General features: G+C 38.8%; 1 protein-coding gene across 5 annotated transcripts in view; it reads left to right on the plus strand.

The window, feature by feature from the left end:
• MANBA (mannosidase beta) overlaps positions 1 to 19,394 on the plus strand; it is a 112,940-nt gene that overhangs the window by 33,662 nt on the left and 59,884 nt on the right. For all 5 annotated transcript variants that reach the window (XM_002916498.4, XM_034671444.1, XM_019796686.2 and 2 more), the window contains 2 exons: positions 7,186 to 7,361; positions 8,281 to 8,391. In XM_002916498.4, the coding sequence (XP_002916544.1) occupies positions 7,186 to 7,361; positions 8,281 to 8,391 (287 nt within the window). The remainder of the gene's footprint in view (positions 1 to 7,185; positions 7,362 to 8,280; positions 8,392 to 19,394) is intronic.

Here is a 19,394-nt window from a genome sequence, read left to right on the forward strand (position 1 = left end):
TTTTTGGAATTATTTGCATTCCACTGCAGGAGAGCTGGGAGTGATATTTGTTATTTTTTAAATCTACATCTTTTATTTATTTTTATTTGTTTTATTTCTTATTTTATTTTTTTGTTGGAGTGTAGTTGCCACACGGTGTTACATTAGTTTCAGGTGTACAACAGGTCTGTATGTTAGGCCGTGCTCACCACAAGTGGACCTACCATTAGTCATGATACCACACTATTACAGTACCACTGACTGTGTTTTCTATGCTGTACCTTTTCTCCTGTGACTTATTCATTTTATAATAGGAAGCCTATATCTCCCACTCTCCTTTATCCATTTTGCCCACCCCTCCTCCCCCGCAAACCACTGCCCTTCTGGCAACTATCAGTTTGTTCTCTGTATTTATGTATCTGCTTTTGTCTTTCGTTTGTTTTATTTTTTAGATTTTACATGTAAATGAAGTCATACAGTATTTGTTTTTCTTGTCTGACATACTTCACTTAGCATAAAAACCTCTAGATCCAGGGGTGCCTGGGTGGCTCAGTCAGTTAAGCGTCGACTTTTGGTTTCAGCTCAGGTCATGATCTTGGGGCCAAACCCCACAGCACAGGGCTCCTTGCTCAGCAGGGAGTCTGCTTCTCTCTCTACGCCTCCCCCAGCTTGTGCTCTTTCTCTCTCTCTTTCTCTCTGTCTAAAAAATAAATAAATAAATCTAAAAAAAAAAAAAAACAAACCCCAAACCTCTAGGTCCATTGTTTTTTGTGACTGAATAGAATTCCGTCATACACACATACACACTATGTCCTCTTTATCCATTTATCCATTAGTGGACACTTAGGTTGCTTCCATATCTTGGCTGTTGTAAATAATGCTGCAGGGAGTGAAAATGCAGTAAAAAAAGATGCATATATCTTTTCAAATTAGTGTTTTTGTTTTCTTTGGGTAAATATCCAGTAGTGGAATTACTGGATCATATGGTATTACTATTTTCGACTGTTCGAGGAACTTCCATATGGTTTTCCACAGTGACTTCACCAATTTACATTCCCATTAACAGTGCATAAGGGTTCCTTTTTCTCCACATCCTCTCCTACACTCGGTATTTCTTGTCTTTTTGATACTAGCTGTTCTGACTGATGTGAGGTGGTATCTCATTGTGGTTTGGTTTGCATTTACCTGACGATGAGTGATGCTGAGCACCTTTTCATGTGTCTGTTGACCAACTGTATTGCTGTTTTGGAAAAATGTCTGTTCAGATCCTCTTCCTATTTTCTAATTGGATTATTATTTATTTTTTTTTTTGGTGTTGAGTTGTATATCTTCTTTGTGTCTTTTGGATATTAACCCCTTATAGGGCATGTCATTTGTGAATATCTTCCTGAATTCAGTAGCTTGCCTTTTTAGTTTGTTGATGGTTTTCTTTGCTGCTCAACAGCTTTTTAGTTTGATATAGTCCTACTTGTTCATTTTTGCTTTTATTTCCCTTCCCTTAGGAGACATATCTAGAAGAATGTTGCTTAGGCTGATGTCAGAAATTACCCTCTATGTTTTCTTCTAGGAATTTTATAGTTTCATGTCTCACATTTAGGTCTTTAGTCCATTTTGACTTAATTTTTGAGTATAGTATAAGGAAGTGGTCTAGTTTCATTCTTTTGCATGTAGGTGTCCAGTTTTCCTAGCACCATTTATTGAAGAGACTGTCTTTTCCCCATTGTGTATTCTTGCCTCCTTTGTCATAAATTAATTGGCCATATAATCACGGGTTTATTTCTGGAGTCTTTATTCTGTTCCATTGATCTGTGTGTATATTTTTGTGCCAGTGTCATATTGTTTTGTAGTATATCTTGAAATCTGGAATTGTGATACTTCCAGCTTTGTTCTTTCTCAAGATCACTTTGGCTATTCACGGTAGGAGTGATGGGTATTCTTTAGGAAAGGGTAATTTGTCAATGCTAGGAGAGGTATGGCAGGAAGCTGTATTCTAGAAATGGGTCTTAATTTATAAGAGGGAGCTCTCCTTAACTAGAAACAGGATCATATGTTTAAAAAGTAAAAAGATGTGACCAGCTAATACCAGGAAAATTACTGATGATTTAAGACTCTATGTGTGCTTTTGGAAACTAAATTACTTAAATTCTCCATGACTTCTGGAAGGAAGGGTTGTATTCCATTTGGAAGAAGAGGAAAGGGCAAAATATATCGGTATAGTGTCTCTGCTAATGACACGATAGACTTGCAAGTGTTCGTATTTGGTTTTTGAATTCTGCAGCCTTAGTTTTTTCAGTTAGCAGCTCCCAAGGATTAACTGGATGAGCCCTAGAGGACTGCTGATTTACTTCAGAACTTGCCCTGTTAGAAGCAATAGAAACTGCCAGTAAGCTTTGGGAACTGCATTGTCTTCCTGCCAGAGGCTCTTACAAGCAGCTGATTTTCCACTGAAGAGGAGGTGATAGGAAACACCCAAGGGGTCAGCTTGAACTTGGGTTATTAGTAGGGCAGAACTAAAATCCTTACATAGAAATTAAAGAAAAGGAAATTTTAGTTCAATTTGAAGACTTTACAATAGTCAAAACTAGCAAAAAGAGAAGGCTATTTTGTGAGGCAGGGTTTTTTTCATTACAGTTATTAGAGAGATTTTTTAGGGTGGGGATCAGTAAACATTTTCTGTAAAGGGTCAGAGAGTAAAGATTTTAGGCTTTTTGGGCCATATGGCCTTTGTTGCAACTATTCAGCTCAGCCATTGTAGCACAAAGGCAACTGAAGACAGCACATACACAGATGAGCGTGTTTGTTTTTGTAGCCTGCTTGGCCTGCCGTAACAAATACCATAGGCTGGGTGGCTTCAATGACAGACATTGATTACAGTTCTGGAAGCTGGGAAGGCTCAGATCAAGGTGCAGGCTGATGGGTTTGTAGTGACTGCACTCTTCCCGGCTTGCAGAGAGCTGTTTCTTGCTGTGTCCTCAGATGTTTGGGGTGGTGGAGAGAAAGAAAGAAAAACAGACAGACAGAAAGGCAGACAGAAAAAAAGAGAGAAAGAGATGAAGGGAGGGAGGGAAAGAAGGAGGTAGATCTCTTTCTCTGATAAGACCACAGACCTATCAGATGAGGGCCTCACCCTTAGGACCTCAATTACCTCCTGAAGTACTTAACCTTCAGATAACAATCATACTGGGGAGTTAGGGCTTCCACATACGAATTTCATTTCGCAGAGGTGGAGGGGGGGGGACACAATTCAGTCCACAGCAGCTGCGTTCCAATAAAGTTTTATTTACAAAAAAACAGGAGACAGGTCAGATTTGGCCCAAAGACCAGTTGTTTGTCAGCCTGTGGTCTAGAGGGAATTAAACACTTACAGGAAAGTAGACTAGATGATCTGTCAACAGCTAGTTCAAAAGTTTTATGACTCTGTGCTGTTGTGATTAAAGACTCAGCCAAAGGATGTATTTGATGTCTGTCATCACTTGATATCATTAAAATAAATACTGCCCTATATAATTACCCCTCTCTGCTGTAAAAATTCTGAGCACCAATAAGACATGGTTTTGGGGGAAAGTATTTGGTTATGATTGGCATAACTTAGAGGTTAAGTGTACAGTCTCTAGTTTCAGACTGTCATCGTTCATGTCCAAGCCCTACAACTTACTAGCTGTGTGACCTTGGACAAGTTACTTAATTCCTCTGTATTTCAGTTTTCTTATCTAGACAATGATGATGATAATAGTATTTACCTTACCGAAACGTTGTGATGCTTAAATAAGTTAATACAGTGCCTAGCTCACAGAAGTTCTTGGTAAACGTCATCTATTACTATTCCTTAAAATAAGAGATAGTAAAGGAAGCCAGAGGGAATATGGTAAGGAGCTAAAGGTCATGTAGCTGCCAAAGATTTAGGGATATTTTAGAAAATAAATACCTTTGGATCAGATTATAGTGTGTGCTTTTGTTTAAAAACAATAAAAATGCTGTAAAGGGAAAATTGAGCGAATTAGTATATACTTGGTAGGAGGAAATTATCTTTAACAAAGTGCGGTTGTCTTGGTATACTGTACTCTATCTTAGAAAAACTGGAGGCTATGGGTGGGTAAACTCGAGAACTGGCTGGATCAGAACTAATTAATTCAAGGCTCATCGGCTAGTGTTCCGAAGAATGGATCATTTAAGGGGCGCCTGGGGGCTCAGTCGGGTAAGCATCTGCCTTTGGCTCAGGTCATGATCTCGGGGTCTGGGATTGAGTCCTGCGGCCAGCTCCCTGCTTAGCGGGGCATCTGCTTCTCCCTTTGCCCCTCCCCTTCCCCAAGCTTGTGCTCTCTCTTTCTCAGATAAATAAATAAAATCTTTTTTTTTTTTTTTTTTAAAGATTTTTTATTTATTTATTCGACAGAGATAGAGACAGCCAGTGAGAGAGGGAACACAAGCAGGGGGAGTGGGAGAGGAAGAAGCAGGCTCATAGCAGAGGAGCCTGATGTGGGGCTCGATCCCATAACGCCGGGATCACGCCCTGAGCCGAAGGCAGACGCTTAACCGCTGTGCCACCCAGGCGCCCCAATAAATAAAATCTTTTAAAAAAAAGAATGGAACATTTAAAAAATAAAATAGTTCTTAAGTCCAGGATTAGTTTTACTTCCGTGTGCATCCAATCCGTCTCTACCTTCGGTTGATGTGGGACGCAGATAGTGAGACGTGCTATGATCACCTGTACCGTAGTCCTGGTTGTGGCTCTACATTTGTAAGGAATGCCGGTTATAAAGTCTTTGCTGATTGATCAGCATATATACTTTTCCTTCATTTGCAGCAGAGCCGTGATTATTAGTCCCCTCCTTATTTGTAGGAAAAGGGTCTCTAAGATACTTGTCAGCTGATAACCTTCTCCCATCTCTTTTTCACAGAGAAAAATAGAAGCCACTCAGCAGGAAATTCCTGTTTCTTGTCCTAGATCATACAAAGCTAAGTACATCTGCACCAGGCAGTGTCCTTCCTGTGGCAGTAAGGAATGAGAACTTTTGTTGGTGGCTCTGACATCCTGCCTAGGCAGCCGTTTTGGGTACTCCATCCCTGGTTTCTCCCGTGTAACTTAAAAAATATGAGTCAGCTTTTCCACTCTGCTCTTGCCCAGAGCCTCCTTTGGCATACTGTCTTATTTTAAAACCAAAACCAAACACAGATTCTATTCTGGAGACTAAATGATTTAAGTTTAATGGATGATGGAGGAAGGGGTTATATTACACGTAATATAAAACGCTGCTTCAGAACCCTCTTGCAACATTCTACCCCATTCACAAACTCCATTCCCAAAGTGTTATTCCTTAGGCAACTGTCTCATCTTTCTTTTCTCCCCGTGACTTTCCTCTTCAGCCATGCTCCCTTTTCTTTTTCTTTTCTTCCTCTCCATTCCAAGATTTTCCAAGTGGCACCTTCTATCCCTTTTGCACAGATAGAAGTTTCATGTCTCTCTGCTTCTTCCGTTTTATCCTGCTTTATTATTGTGATGGGTTCCTTTGTAATTTTTTTTAAACACAGATCTGATTGTGTTTTCCTTTTTTTTTTTCTTAAAGATTTATTTATTTGAGAGAGACAGTGAGAATGAGAGAGAGAGAGAGAACACGAGAAAGGGGAGGGTCAGCCTCCCTCAGCAGACTCCCTGCTGAGTAGGGAGCCCAGCGTGGGGCTGGATCCTGGGACTCCGGAATCTTGACCTAAGCCGAAAGTAGAGGCTTACCCACCCAGGCACCCTGTGTTTTCCTTTTTGATGAAAAATCTCCAGCAGCTCCTCATTGATCTAGGGTAAAGTTGTCAAACTCCTCACACGAGCCAGGATGAGGTGGACCTGCTTACTTACTCCGTCGTGCTTATCTCCTTTACCAGTTTCATTATTGCTCAAGTTGTTGTTAAAAGCATTGCTCTCCTCACTTCACCTTTGCTTTTCATCCTGCCTAGAATACTTCTCATCTGCCTTTGAACTTAGCGAAAGCATTCTTCTGGGCTCAGCTAGATACTGCTTTTTCATAAAGGCCTCCCCTCACCGTCTGTAAGTTAAGTGACCTTCCTTCCTATGAGTGTTTTCTCAGAACAACCTCGTATTTCTCCCATTGTGGTATTATTTCACTTTTGTATTGGTCTATATCCCATTAGTCTCTTAACTCATGCGGTCAGGGGCCGTGTTTATCGAGGTCACCGTGTAATTCCCATCACTTAGCAAACTACATGGCACACAGAATGTTCTCAGTACATATGTATTGGTTACATAATCTACATTTAAAATAAAATGGTTGAGCACTGAGCAACATGGGGTTAGGGGCACTAACTCCCTGTGCAGTTGAAAATTCACGTTAACTTTTTTTAAGTTATCTCTACACCCACGTGGGATGGGAATTTACAATCCCAAGATGAAGAGTCACAGGCTCTACCAACTGAGCCAGCCAGGTGCCCTGTTGACTCCCCCAAAACTTCACTACTAATACAGCCTGCTGTTGACCAGAAGCCTTACAAATAACACATAGAGTTGACTAACACATATTTTGTGTATGTATTATATATTGTAGTCTTACAATAATACCTAAATTTTTCTTATATTTTCTTTGGTATTTCTAAGCTTTGTAGTTCTACTATGAAGTTTTTCAAATTGTCACAAATCTCCCAAAGACTTTCCAATATATTTTTTGAAAAAAATCACATAAATGGACCCATGTAGTTCAAGCCCGTGTCGTCAAGGGTCAACTGTATATCTCTGCTTTTTCACACGATTAATTCTACTACATCTAAGTTTATACCTTATTAAATGGCTTAAAAACTCTGTATTTTTACTTTGCTTTATAAAAAGGAACAAGCATGTATCAATCTTAGAAAATTTATGTTATATTTTCATTTGTGATATTCTATTCATGCCCTATTTATAAAGTTTTTATGACTTATGATTGTAACAAAAGTATATAAAATCTATACTTTTGGTTATTCTTCTTCAGAATGAATGATTTTAAAAACACAAAAAACCAAAGTGAATGATTAAACTCTAAAGATTAAATGAGAATTTCCGCTGGACTTTTTGTCATGACAGGATCTGTGGAGTGCTTATTAGTTTAGAAGCTGCTTCAGTTTTTTCTTCAATGAATCCTAAGGAGTACAGCAATCATGCTTGGCATATTTCATATAGTATGTATATATGTGTTTCTTTTTTTTTTTTTTCCCTCTATGCCTTAGATAACCATACCCAGGAGTGGAATCTTGAAATAGAGTCTTCTTTTGATGTTGTCAGCTCAAAGCCAGTTTCTGGTCAAGTGATCGTAGCCATCCCTAAACTGCAAACACAGCAGACATACAGCATTGAACTTCAACCTGGGGAAAGGACTGTTGAGCTATTTGTGAAAATTAATAAGGTGAATGATGATACTTCCTTAGAGCCACTAGATGAAAAGCAATACTATTCAAAAGAAATGGCTAGAAAGAAGGGACTGAGAATGAAAGAAAAATGTACTTTTCCATTTTCTCCTTCACTTTTAACCTCTCATATGTTTTGTGTGTGTTACGAACTAAGGAATGATATTCCCAAGTTATAAGAATAAGAAAATGGAGAATATGTGATTTGGCCTCCTTTTTTCTCAGAAGTCAGATGTGTTTTACCTGAATTTTTTTGCACTGTTGCAGTATCCTAAATCCAAATACATTCTAAGCATTACATTTAAATACAGTGATTATTTCTGTATAATTTCTGATTATTTCTGATTTCACTGATTATTAAATACAGTAAATTATTTTGAATATTGGTGCTTATTTTCCATGCAAAAATCTAATTCTAAACTCATGATCCTTCATGGGTAAAAGTGGGCTGTATTTTCCCTTTTCTTCTTTTTTTATTCCTCTAATTGATCATTGTGAACTGAACAGGATGGAGTAAAGCAACATTGTGACTATTTGGATAAAGTGAGGACCCCAAACAATTTCTGGTTCTGGGCTTGGGAGAAGAGTCAACCTCAAAGTCCAGTTCTAAATGGAATTCTGTATTCTGTTAAGAATACAGAATAATTGTAAACTTCAGTGTTAAAGATAGAAATAATTGCTCTTCTGAAAACCCATGTTATTCTGTTCTTTCTCTTCTTGTATATTAATCCATGCTAAACACATATCATGTTGATTTTTAAATATTATCTATGGGTTGGTATAATTTGGCATAATATGGAACCTAGAATTTCTGTGCTTGACTCTATGAGGCATCGATAAAATGCTCTTAATCACTGTATAATTTTGTGGAAGATATGCCACAGATTACTTAGAATGACTTACATTATTTCTTCAAAGAATGTTACTGTAGAAACTTGGTGGCCTCATGGACATGGAAACCAGACTGGATACAACATGACAATTCTTTTTAAACTGGATGGAGGCTTAAGTATTAAAAAATCAGCTAAGGTAAGCAAATGTTTTAAAATACTTCATGAAGAAAAAGTATATTTCTTGTTAAAATAGCAAAACAGATCTTTGTAGGAAAAGAAGAAACCAGCAAAACTCCTGTAACCTCATCACACAGAGACAGTCACTAGTAACAGTTACATGCATTCCAGAGCTTCTCTCTGTGTGTATGTGTGTGTATTTATATTTATAAATGGATCAGACTTTACATATTATTTTATTTATAAATATTCTCCTACTGTGTTCTTAAATTGTACGTTATATCAAAGTAGTACGTATGTATAATTTTAAAGCTCAGATATTACTAGAAGGTAATAGGGTATCTAGCCCAATGCTTCCTATTCCTATTTTCTATTCCTCAGAATCAGTCATTTTTAACTTTTACTTATTTCTCCTGTTTATCTTCATTTTCCCAAATAACCTGCTTCTACTGCTGTTTTCTAATTTTTCAGTTTGATGTGTTATCTATTGACTTCAAACCTAGAGGATGGGGATATAGCTGTCTTACGTGATTCTCTCTGTTGACCCTTCTTGGCCCCCAACGTACATATTTTGCCTCCCTCTGCCCTTCCAATGTTGTCCAATGGCCATTTTTGTTAACTTAGTATTCAGTGTTTACATTATTATATTATGAATATACTATTCAAAGCTGAATTACATGGTGTATAAAATCATATTTCCTTTCTTTTGCAACTTCTCCTTTCCTTAGAGTTAATAATTGCCTCATGTTACCAGTTGCTTTGTTTTTCTTTTATCTTCCTCTAAATCATGTACAAACTCTCTGACATACTTGAAATACCTTTTAAATTTAGTCACACTCACTAGGTGCTCTCTCCATTGTTTATTGTTACTATTGTTATTCTTTTAATTTTTGTTATCTCTCAAAACTTCTCTCTTCTTCATCTCCCTGATTTTGCTTGGTTACTGTCTAGACTTTCTACTTAACTGTTGTCCTGGAACTTCCTTTTATTATTATTCTTGGAATTTTATTTATTTTTCTTCTAAGAATTCTAGGTATTCCCTTCATCTTTCTTTTGGATTAAACATGGAACCCTGTTTCTTGGACCCATGTTTCTTTTTTTTTTTTTTTAATCTGACTTTCCACATTTGCTGATACACTATAGATTCCTGAGAATGGGTGTGTAGGAGATAGCATTTTTGAGAACTTGTAGATGTGTAAATATATAAAGTCTGTCTTCACAGTTACTTGATAGTTTGGCTGGGTATGGAAGTCTAGGTTGGAAATAATTTTCCTTCAGAATCTTGAAGACGTTCCTTTATTATCTTTTAGCTTTTAGTATTTCTGTTTTGAAATATAGTTACATTCTAATTTTTGTTTTCTTGTATAGGGCTATTTTTGTTGGCTTCTGGAAGCTTTTAGGATTTCTTTATCTCTGATAATCTAAATTTAAAAATTTGAAAATGAGTGGATTTTTGTTGTTGTTGTTCTTGTGCTAGTTATCCTTGTGGGCTCTTCCAATCTAGAAACTCAATCTGGAAATTTTCTTGTATTATATCTTTTATAATTTTTCATTTATTATCTTTGTTTTGTTTTTTTGGTACAACTGTTGATTAGATATTGGGCCTCCTGGACTGAGCAATATTCTTAGATTTTCCTTTCTGTATTCTATCTTGTCTTTTTATTCTGTCTTCTGGGAGATTTACTTGATTTTATTTTCAGTTTTTAAAATTAGATTATTTTTGTTGTAACTAAAAAGTTTCTTAAAAGTTTTTTATTTTTTATAACTTTAATAATTTTTTAAAGATTTAAATATTTTTTTAAAAAGATTTTATTTATTTGAGAGAGAGAGAGCTCATGCAAGGGAGTATAAGCAGGGGTGGGCAGGAGAGGCAGAAGCAGACTGCCTGCTGAGCAGGGAGCCCGACGTGGGTTTCAATCCCAGGACCCTGAGATCATGACCTGAATCGAAGGCAGACCCTTAACCAACTGAGCTACCCAGGCACCCCTTATTTTTTTTTAAGTAATCTCCACACCCAGTGTGGGGCTTGAACTCACAACCCCAAGATCAAGAGTTGTAAGCTTTACTGAGTGAGCCAGCCAGGCTCTCCAAAAGGTTTTTATTTTTAAATTGCATCCTTTTTGTATTTTATAATTATTGTATCTTCTCATTTCTCTGAGAATGTTAATTATTACTGTAAGTATTTTTGAAGTTTTCTCTGCATTGTTTTGTTTTCCATATTTCTTTATTTCTTCTATTTGTTTTGATCTCTGTCTTTCCCATTAGAGATCTTCCTTGACTGTCTGGTGATCCTTGGTGTCCATTCTGAAGATTGACTCACAAAAATGCAAATTTGAAGTCCTATATGAGCTTCAATATTCATTATTCAGGTGGAAACCCAGCTTTATCATGGTGTGATGCCCACATGTCAGTAGCTAGAGATCGTGTGTGTGTGTGTGTGTTTGTGTGTTTAGCTTTGCCCATGAGGACATTCTCCACTCTCCTGCCTGAGGAATATAAGACTGGTTGTTATCATTTAGGGAGTCTAGCGGCAGAAGGGGACTAAGGTTCTGACATGGAGCTTACAGTTTCATCCTTTCCCCCTCTCACAGTATGCCTTGTATCCTCAAGCCTCTCTGATTCTGAAAGGCAAAATGATAGGTGAGCCTCAGGATCCCTTTTCCAAAGCAGTGTACTTGAGTCCTGCTTTTAGAATTAAAACATCTTATATAGGTCATTATACATAAAACTGCCTTTTCATGTCACTTTAAAAGTTCTAAAATTGAGTCAAGATTGAAATTGGAGCTATCTAGAGAGGACAATGGGGAAAAATAGTCCCTGTACTCAAAAGTATTGCTCTCAAAGTACCTCTAGAAAAATCTCGCCCCCCTCCTCCATCTGTGAGGGACCATTACTAAAAAAAAAAAAAAAAAAATACAGGGTGCCTGGGTAGCTCAGTCGGTTAAGCTTCTGCCTTTGGCCCAGGTCATGATCCCAGGGTCCTGGCATTGAGTCCCGTATCAAACTCCCTGACCCGCAGGGAGCCTACTTCTCCCTCTACCTCTCTCTCTCTCTCTCTGTCTCTCATGAATAAATGAATAAAATCTTTAAAAAAATTCACCACGATACGTTTATCACACCCATCTAGATTAACAAGAATTCTTTAAAAAACTAAAACTAGAAAAATAAAAAATACAATAAAAATGTTTCCTCCTGAAGGTATAACCATCTGTTTTCTAAATCTGTGAATAAACCTTATGGTAACCTTAGCTAGAGGATATTGAAGGGAAAATTTGTCTTTAGTCTAAAGAAGTGACTAGGTCCTGCCTGGCTTGGGGTATAGCACCAAGGATTGGAGAGAACTACGGTTTGGTATTCATTAGCTATAGGTTACTTATTTAGTCCTTCAAGTGTCATTTCCTTATATGTAAAATGGGACAGTAAAGATGATGTCACCTGGATCTGGCTTATAATAGTGTACAGTAAGTAGTGGCAATCTTAATCCCCTTCATAGGTCTCTTCCTTCCCCCAATATCAACCTTTGGTGTTTGCAGTTGGCTGGGGTTATACTCTGGTGTCGTCTCTCACATTTGGGGTTACCTGTCCTTTGGGCCAGACACCATACTAAATATGGAAATATACCTTTAGAAGCTCATTATCTATTTTTTCTTTGTTTAATCATGCTCTGTATTTTCAGAGACATTGTGAGTGTGTGTGAATGTGTGTGTGCATGTATGTGTCCACAGTGTATGTAGGGAGAATATCCTAGAGCTTGTCTAAAGGGCCAAAACATTCACTCTTATTCTAATTCTCTTGGTACAAGATGTCTGGTCTCTCACATGTTGAGTTGTGTGTGTTATTTTCATGAAAGGAAGAAGAACTTCTGTGTTTTTCGATTTGTGGGAAATAATTCTTTTCATTCAGGCTAGTATGGTTGCATTATTGTTTATTACATTTAAAGATGCCATTTTTCAAATTGGCAAGGAGTGAAAGAAGCTATATTTTCCCGTGCCTTGTGTTAATGTGTATCTGTGTAGTGTACACTTTGTCTGTGGCAACTATAGGGTTTATTATTTTTGAGACTCTTTTATTCACTAAATACTTAGGGAACATCTATTGGGTTTCAGCCACTTTGCTAGGCTCTGGTGATAGAGCAGTGAATAAGTCATTGTTTCCGTTTCTTTCTGAGGTCTTAGTAAAGCTAACAATTTGGTTGGGAAATTAAATAATTAAACAAGCAATTGCAATAAAGTGTAGTATGCACTCTAGAGAAATAAAAAGTACTGTAGAAGGACCAGAGCAGGAGCATTCTGGGAAGATTCCCAGAGAAGGTGATATCTGTGTTTTAAGGGATGAGTAGAATTTGACCAAGCAATGCAGTCAAGAGGCAGAGGGACTCGAAGGAATATTGTGTGACTGTGGAGGTGAAAGTCATTTCAATGTGCCTGAGTTTGAAGTAGACAAGCGATGGTTTTGTAAAGGTAGGCTGGGGCAGGCTCATGCAGGGTCTGGTAAGCCACGTGGAGGAACTGGACTGCCTGAAGGCAGTGGGAAGTCTCTGAAGGGTTTTAAGGAGACAACCATGATCATATTTGTTTTATAAGGATTGTGCAGATCAGAGTGGAAGAATGACAAGAATGAGAGGCCAGTTAGAAGACTGTGGTGGTGATCCAGGCACAAGATGATGATTGCTCAGTCTATAGAATCGCTGAGGAAATAGATTTGAGAGAGATTTGGGAGTTAATACTTGTCGATGTAGGGATGGGAGAGAGGGGTGAGTTAACAATGGTTCTTAAATTGCTTAAGTTTGGGCCACTGAACAGCTTGCATTTCTGTTCTTTGAATTCAATTCCTCAGAAAGAAGAGCAGGTTTGAGGGACAGCATGGGGTGGAAATGATTTCTGTGTTGGATGTGTTTTGTATGGAGTGATTAAGAGATACCTAAGGAATGATATTTGATGGGCATTTCATTATATAGGTCTGGAGCTTGGGAATTAGATCTAGATTAAAGATTAGAAGTGGAAATCGAAAGAATAAGTTAATTGTAGTCATGGGAAGGGATGAACTACCTCAGGAACTGCATGGAGAGGAGTGCTAGGACAAAACCCGGCATCGTAATAATTAAGCAAGGGGAGGAAAAAAGCCCATAGAGGAATTGAAGAAGAAATGACCAAAGAGGTAGAGGCAAAACAGGTTGATTGGGGAGTCACAGAAGCCAGAGGAATAGAGTATTTTAAGAAGCAGAGGATGTTCAAAGAGTGTCAGATGCTGCAAGGAACTCAAGTTGGAAAAGGAGTGAGAAAGATCTTTTAGATTTGGTAATAAGGGGGTGACTGCTGGACTCAACCAGAATGGAAGTCAGATTGCATTAGGTGGAAAAGTGACTAAAGGTGAGGAAGTGAAGACAGTGAGAATAGATGACTCTGAGAAATGTTTGATGAGAACCACCCCTGAGCCACGTGGGAATGACGGCTAGTTGGGGTCAGAAGACTGGCTACATGCAGGGGACTGTGCAAATAAGTAAATATATTGAACTACTGAGATCTAGCTTTTTTTTTTTTAATTTTTTTTTATTATATTAGGTTAGTCACCATACAGTACATCCCTGGTTTTTGATGTAAAGTTCGATGATTCATTAGTTGCGTATAACACCCAGTGCACCATGCAATACGTGCCCTCCTTACTACCCATCACCAGTCTATCCCATTCCCCCACCCCCCTCCCCTCTGAAGCCCTCAGTTTGTTTCTCAGAGTCCATAGTCTCTCATGCTTCATTCCCCCTTCTGATTACCCCCCTTTCTTTATCCCTTTCTTCCCCTACCAATCTTCCTAGTTCTTATGTTCCATAGATGAGAGAAACCATATGATAATTGTCTTTCTCTGCGTGACTTTTTTCTCTTAGCATTATCTCCTCCAGTGCCATCCATGTTGCAGCAAATGTTGAGAAATCGTTCTTATTGATAGCTGAGTAATATTCCATTGTATATATGGACCACATCTTCTTAATCCAGTCATCTGTTGAAGGGCATCTCGGTTCCTTCCACGATTTAGCTATTGTGGACAATGCTGCTATGAACATTGGGGTGCATATGGCCCTTCTCTTCACTACGTCTGTATCTTTGGGGTAAACACCCAGTAGTGCAATGGCTGGGTCATAGGGTAGTTCAATTTTTAACTTTTTAAGGGACCTCCACACTGTTTTCCAGAGTGGCTGTACCAACTTGCATTCCCACCAACAATGTAGGAGGGATCCCCTTTCTCCACATCCTCTCCAACAATTGTTGTTTCTTGCCTTGTCTATCTTTGCCATTCTAACTGGCGTAAGGTGGTATCTCAGTGTGGTTTTGATTTGAATTTCCCTGATGGCTAATGATTTTGAACATTTTTTCATGTGTCTGTTAGCCATTTGTATGTCTTCATTGGAAAAGTGTCTGTTCATACCTTCTGCCCATTTTATGATTTGTTTATTTGTTTTCTCGCGTATTAAGTTTGAGAAGTTCCTGTAGATCTTGGATACCAGTCCTTTATCTGTGGTGTCCTTTGCAAATATATTCTCCCATTCCGTGGGCTGTCTCTTAGTTTTTTTGACTGTTTCCTTGGCTGTGCAGAAGCTCTTTATCCTGATAAAGTCCCATAAGTTCATTTTATCTTTTATTTCTCTTGCCTTTGGAGATGTGTCGTGAAAAAGGTTGCTCTGGCCGATGTCATAGAAGTTGTTGCCTATGTTCTCCTCTAGAATTTTGATGGATTCCTGTCTCACATTGAGGTCTTTCATCCATTTGGAGTTTATTTTTGTGTATGGTGTGAGAGAGTGGTCAAGTTTCATTCTTTTGCATGTAGCTGTCCAATTTTCCCAGCACCATTTATTGAAGAGACTGTCTTTTTTCCACCGGATGTTTTTTCCTGCTTTATCAAAGATTAGTTGCCCAAAGAGCCGAGGGTCCATTTCTGGGTTCTCTATTCTGTTCCATTGGTCCATGTGTCTGTTTTTGTGCCAGTACCATGCTGTCTTTGTGATCACAGCTTTGTAGTACAGCTCGAAATCCGGCATTGTGATGCCCCCAGCTTTGTTTTTCCTTTTCAACAGTTCCTTGGCGATTTGGGGCCTTTTCTGGTTCCATACAAATTGAAGGACTGTTTCTTCCAGTTCTTTGACAAATGTCCTCGGTATTTTGATCGGGATAGCACTGAAAGTGTAGATTGCTCTGGGTAGCATGGACATTTTAACTATGTTAATTCTTCTGATCCATGAGCATGGAATATTTTTGCATCTTTGTGTCTTCTTCAATGTCTTTCAAGAGTGATTTATAGTTTCTAGAATATAGATCCTTTACGTCTCTGGTTAAGTTAATTTCAAGGTAACATATGGTTTTTGATGCTATTGTAAATGGGATGGAGAGATCTAGCTTTTTTATGGATGGAGGAAGGTGAAAAGAGAGAAACTGGGGCGCCTGGGTGGCTCAGTCAGTTGAGCGTTGCCTGCAGCCCAGGTCCTGATCCCAGGGTCCCAGTTTGAGCCCCATGTTCGGCTCCCTGCTCAGCAGGGAGTCTGCTTCTTCCTCTCCCTCTGCCCCTCTTCCCAGCATGTTCTCTCTCTGTCTTTCAAATAAATAAATAAAATATTTAAAAAAAAGAAAAGAGGGGCCCCTGGGTGGCACAGCGGTTAAGCGTCTGCCTTCGGCTCAGGGCGTGATCCCGGCGTTGTGGGATCGAGTCCCACATCGGGCTCCAAATAAATAAAATATTTAAAAACTCTCCCACTCCCCCTGCTTGTGTTCCCTCTCTCGCTGGCTGTCTCTATCTCTGTCAAATAAATAAATAAAAAATCTATTAAAAAAAAAGAAAAGAGAAAACTGGAATGGATTGGAATTGGAGCTAATAGTATGAACTCATGATTTTCAGCTTATGTAGATAAAAATAGAACTGTACAGATGTAAATGCATGTGTGTATTTACACACACATACACACACACACACACACACACACACACACACACAGACACATACTTTCTAGCTCTTCCCAGGCTTTCCCCCAGGTCCTGAGAATAGTGGCACTCTAGTAACAATGAACAGAGCTAGTGTTCAGATCTTGGTCTTTATTTTTTTTTATTTTTTTATTTTTTATTTTTTTATTTTTATTTTTTTAATAGATTTTATTTATTTATTTGACAGAGAGAGAGACAGCCAGCGAGAGAGGGAACACAAGCAGGGGAAGTGGGAGAGGAAGAAGCAGGCTCCCATGGGAAGAGCCTGACATGGGGCTCGATCCCAGAACTTCAGGATCATGCCCTGAGCTGAAGGCAGACGCCTAATGACTGAGCCACCCAGGCGCCCCAGATCTTGGTCTTTAAATAACACTGTCTACTTAAAGGGAGTAGGGCTCTTTGGAGAAATGTTGAATGCTGGGGCTAGAGCTTAGAATATCTTGCTGCACTAGAAAGTAAGAAAGTACTCCAGAATGATCAGATAAGTTGGGGCACCTAGGTGGCTCGGTTGGTTAAGCACCGGACTCTTGATTTCAGCTCAGATCATGATCTCAGGGTTGTGAGATCAAGCCCCATGTCAGGCTCTGTGCTCAGCGGAGAGTCTCCTTAAGATTCTCTTTTCCTTTCTCTTTCTTCCTTTCCCCCGCTCATGTGTGCATGCTCTCTCTCTCTCAAATAAATAAATAAAATAAAAAGAATGATGGGATAAGTCGAAAGGACACTGGAACCAGTTTAATGTGCTCCCATTGGCCAAATCTGAGAAAATTTGAGCATTAAAATAAAGAGTGGTAGTAAAAGGTTATAACCCATTTAACAAGTAAACGAGAGAAAAGAGAGTGATTCGTTAAAGTGGAATATCAACTAATAAATGTAGAAGGAATAATGGAACTAAAAATAATCATTTGATAGGTAGTTATAAGTAATTCAGGGAAGAAATATGAATGGATGCTAAAACTGAGGGTAAAAGTGGCATGAAATAATATGTATATAGCCTCAAAGCATCTCTCAACAGAATATTTATAATTATAATGAAGGAAAAAATACAGTGGGGAAATCTAGCAGACACTGTCTTGATTAAGTGATTAAGGTTATTCCCACCAACATGACAAAGTGACATGGTGTCCCCCCAAAAAGCTGCCACAAGAATACGGCTGTGATAGTCCTGCCAAAGCAGATAACCTGGATCTAATCTTGGGGAAGCATCAGGCAATCTCAAATTGAGCTTCATTAGCTAAACCCTTCAAATGTACTTAAATCTATGTAACTTAAGTGTCAAGGAAGGACTGAGGAACTATTCCACGTTGAAGGAGACTAGAGAGATGTCACAGCTCGGTGCAGTGCCTGATCTTTTCTGCTATAAACAATGTCATTGGGGCAACTGACAAAACTTGAGCGGGGTCTCTGGGTGAAGAGTATTCAGTTCTTTGTACTGTCTTTGCAACTGTTGTAGAAGTTCAAATGTTGCAACATAAGAAAGAACAGCATTAAGAGAATGAAGAGCAATTACAACAAAACCCTGGTGGGAAGCAGCCAGTAGACAGGGCAAGACTGAAAACAGTTCAAAACCGAAGAGGTGGTGGAGAGGGCAGAGTCTCTGGTAAGATCGGGAGGATGACATCACCACCCTAGTGAATGGATGCAGTGTGGGCGAGGGGCTCTGTTTTTGTTGTCATAGGTTTTAAAGATAACATGTAGAGGAAAGGATGGAGCTTGAGGATGGAAGTAATTTTGAAGATATCTAGGACTACATAAGATATAGTAGAAACTATATATTAGTAGTTTACTAAGGTAGGATTACTTACTTACTAAGATAAGTTTACTAAGATATATCTACATAAGATATAGTAGAAACTATATCATAGTAGAAACTATGGGAATTGCAAGCTCTTTTTTCAGCAGAGTCTAAAGAGGAAAAAGTGGATTTGAGCAAGAAAGTTTAAGGAGTTCTGGTTAGGTAACTTTTTTCTGTCCTTGGCAGTAGGATATAATGTCTTGTTGAGAGGAATGGGGGGCAAGTTAGAAATTTGAGAAAGTGAAGTCTTAAGATAGCTACTATAGAGAAAAGGCTAGAAGGGGCTAAGGCAAATGACAAGATTCTGGGGCAGCATCGAGGGCCCAATTGAGGCGGAAAACTGAATCTCTTAACCTGAGCGTCGGAATACCTTCCCTTTGGATAAACTACTGATTTCTGATTATGACATGTTAGGGTGGTTTGGTGGTGTTTTACAAGGTGTCTCGGTGTGTGGTATGGTTTGAAATTAGTTTCTGGACCCTCCACTTACCCTGCTTGTACATATGCTAATGAAATCCCTTGTATTTGAGGAACACTTTAAAGTTTGACGTGAGGCTTGGTCCAAAACTAGGTCTCTTTCCCCGCCATGGCTTTTGAAATTGTCTTCTTATTTCTAGAATGTTATAGGAACAGTAGTTCTTTGTCATGTAGGAGTCTTAAGGTACTATTTTAGTTAGCCTGTTAAAACCTTATTATAACATTTAAATTAGCTTTGTATACTGCTCATTAGAAGGCTCAGAAGACAGCCATGAAGGTGATTGAAGGAAAAAGAGGATAAAGGAATAAGGTAATTTACTTCAGAGAGCTGAGGACACGTTTGCTAATGCTTTAACTTGTTTTTCATGAAATTTTTCATTCATCTGTAATTGGATAGAGGTGGAGGAGGAAATGAACTTAGAGTGGAGCATGTGAGACCAAGGTCACCCACAGGAGCAGCTGTGTCGTAGTCAAGGTTGTGCACGCTAGAAGGGACCCTGAGGAACACCTCAGCATGCATGTGCAGTGGGAACTTGGAAGAGAGTTTATGCCCACTTATCCATTAGACTGGGGTGGCAGAGGCTGGATCAGATGATCTCTTGTGCCTCCCCACAATTCTGATTGCTCCAAAGAGGAAACCAGAATGAAATAAAAATCTGAGCTCTCTGCAAGTTTCAGGAATCAGTATTTGGCTTTGACATTTAGATTAAAAGTATGGATTGGGGCGCCTGGGTGGCACAGCGGTTAAGCGTCTGCCTTCGGCTCAGGGCGTGATCCTGGTGTTATGGG

The sequence above is a fragment of the Ailuropoda melanoleuca genome, chromosome 11 (genome assembly GCF_002007445.2).
Source record: "Ailuropoda melanoleuca isolate Jingjing chromosome 11, ASM200744v2, whole genome shotgun sequence".
Taxonomy (NCBI): domain Eukaryota; kingdom Metazoa; phylum Chordata; class Mammalia; order Carnivora; family Ursidae; genus Ailuropoda; species Ailuropoda melanoleuca.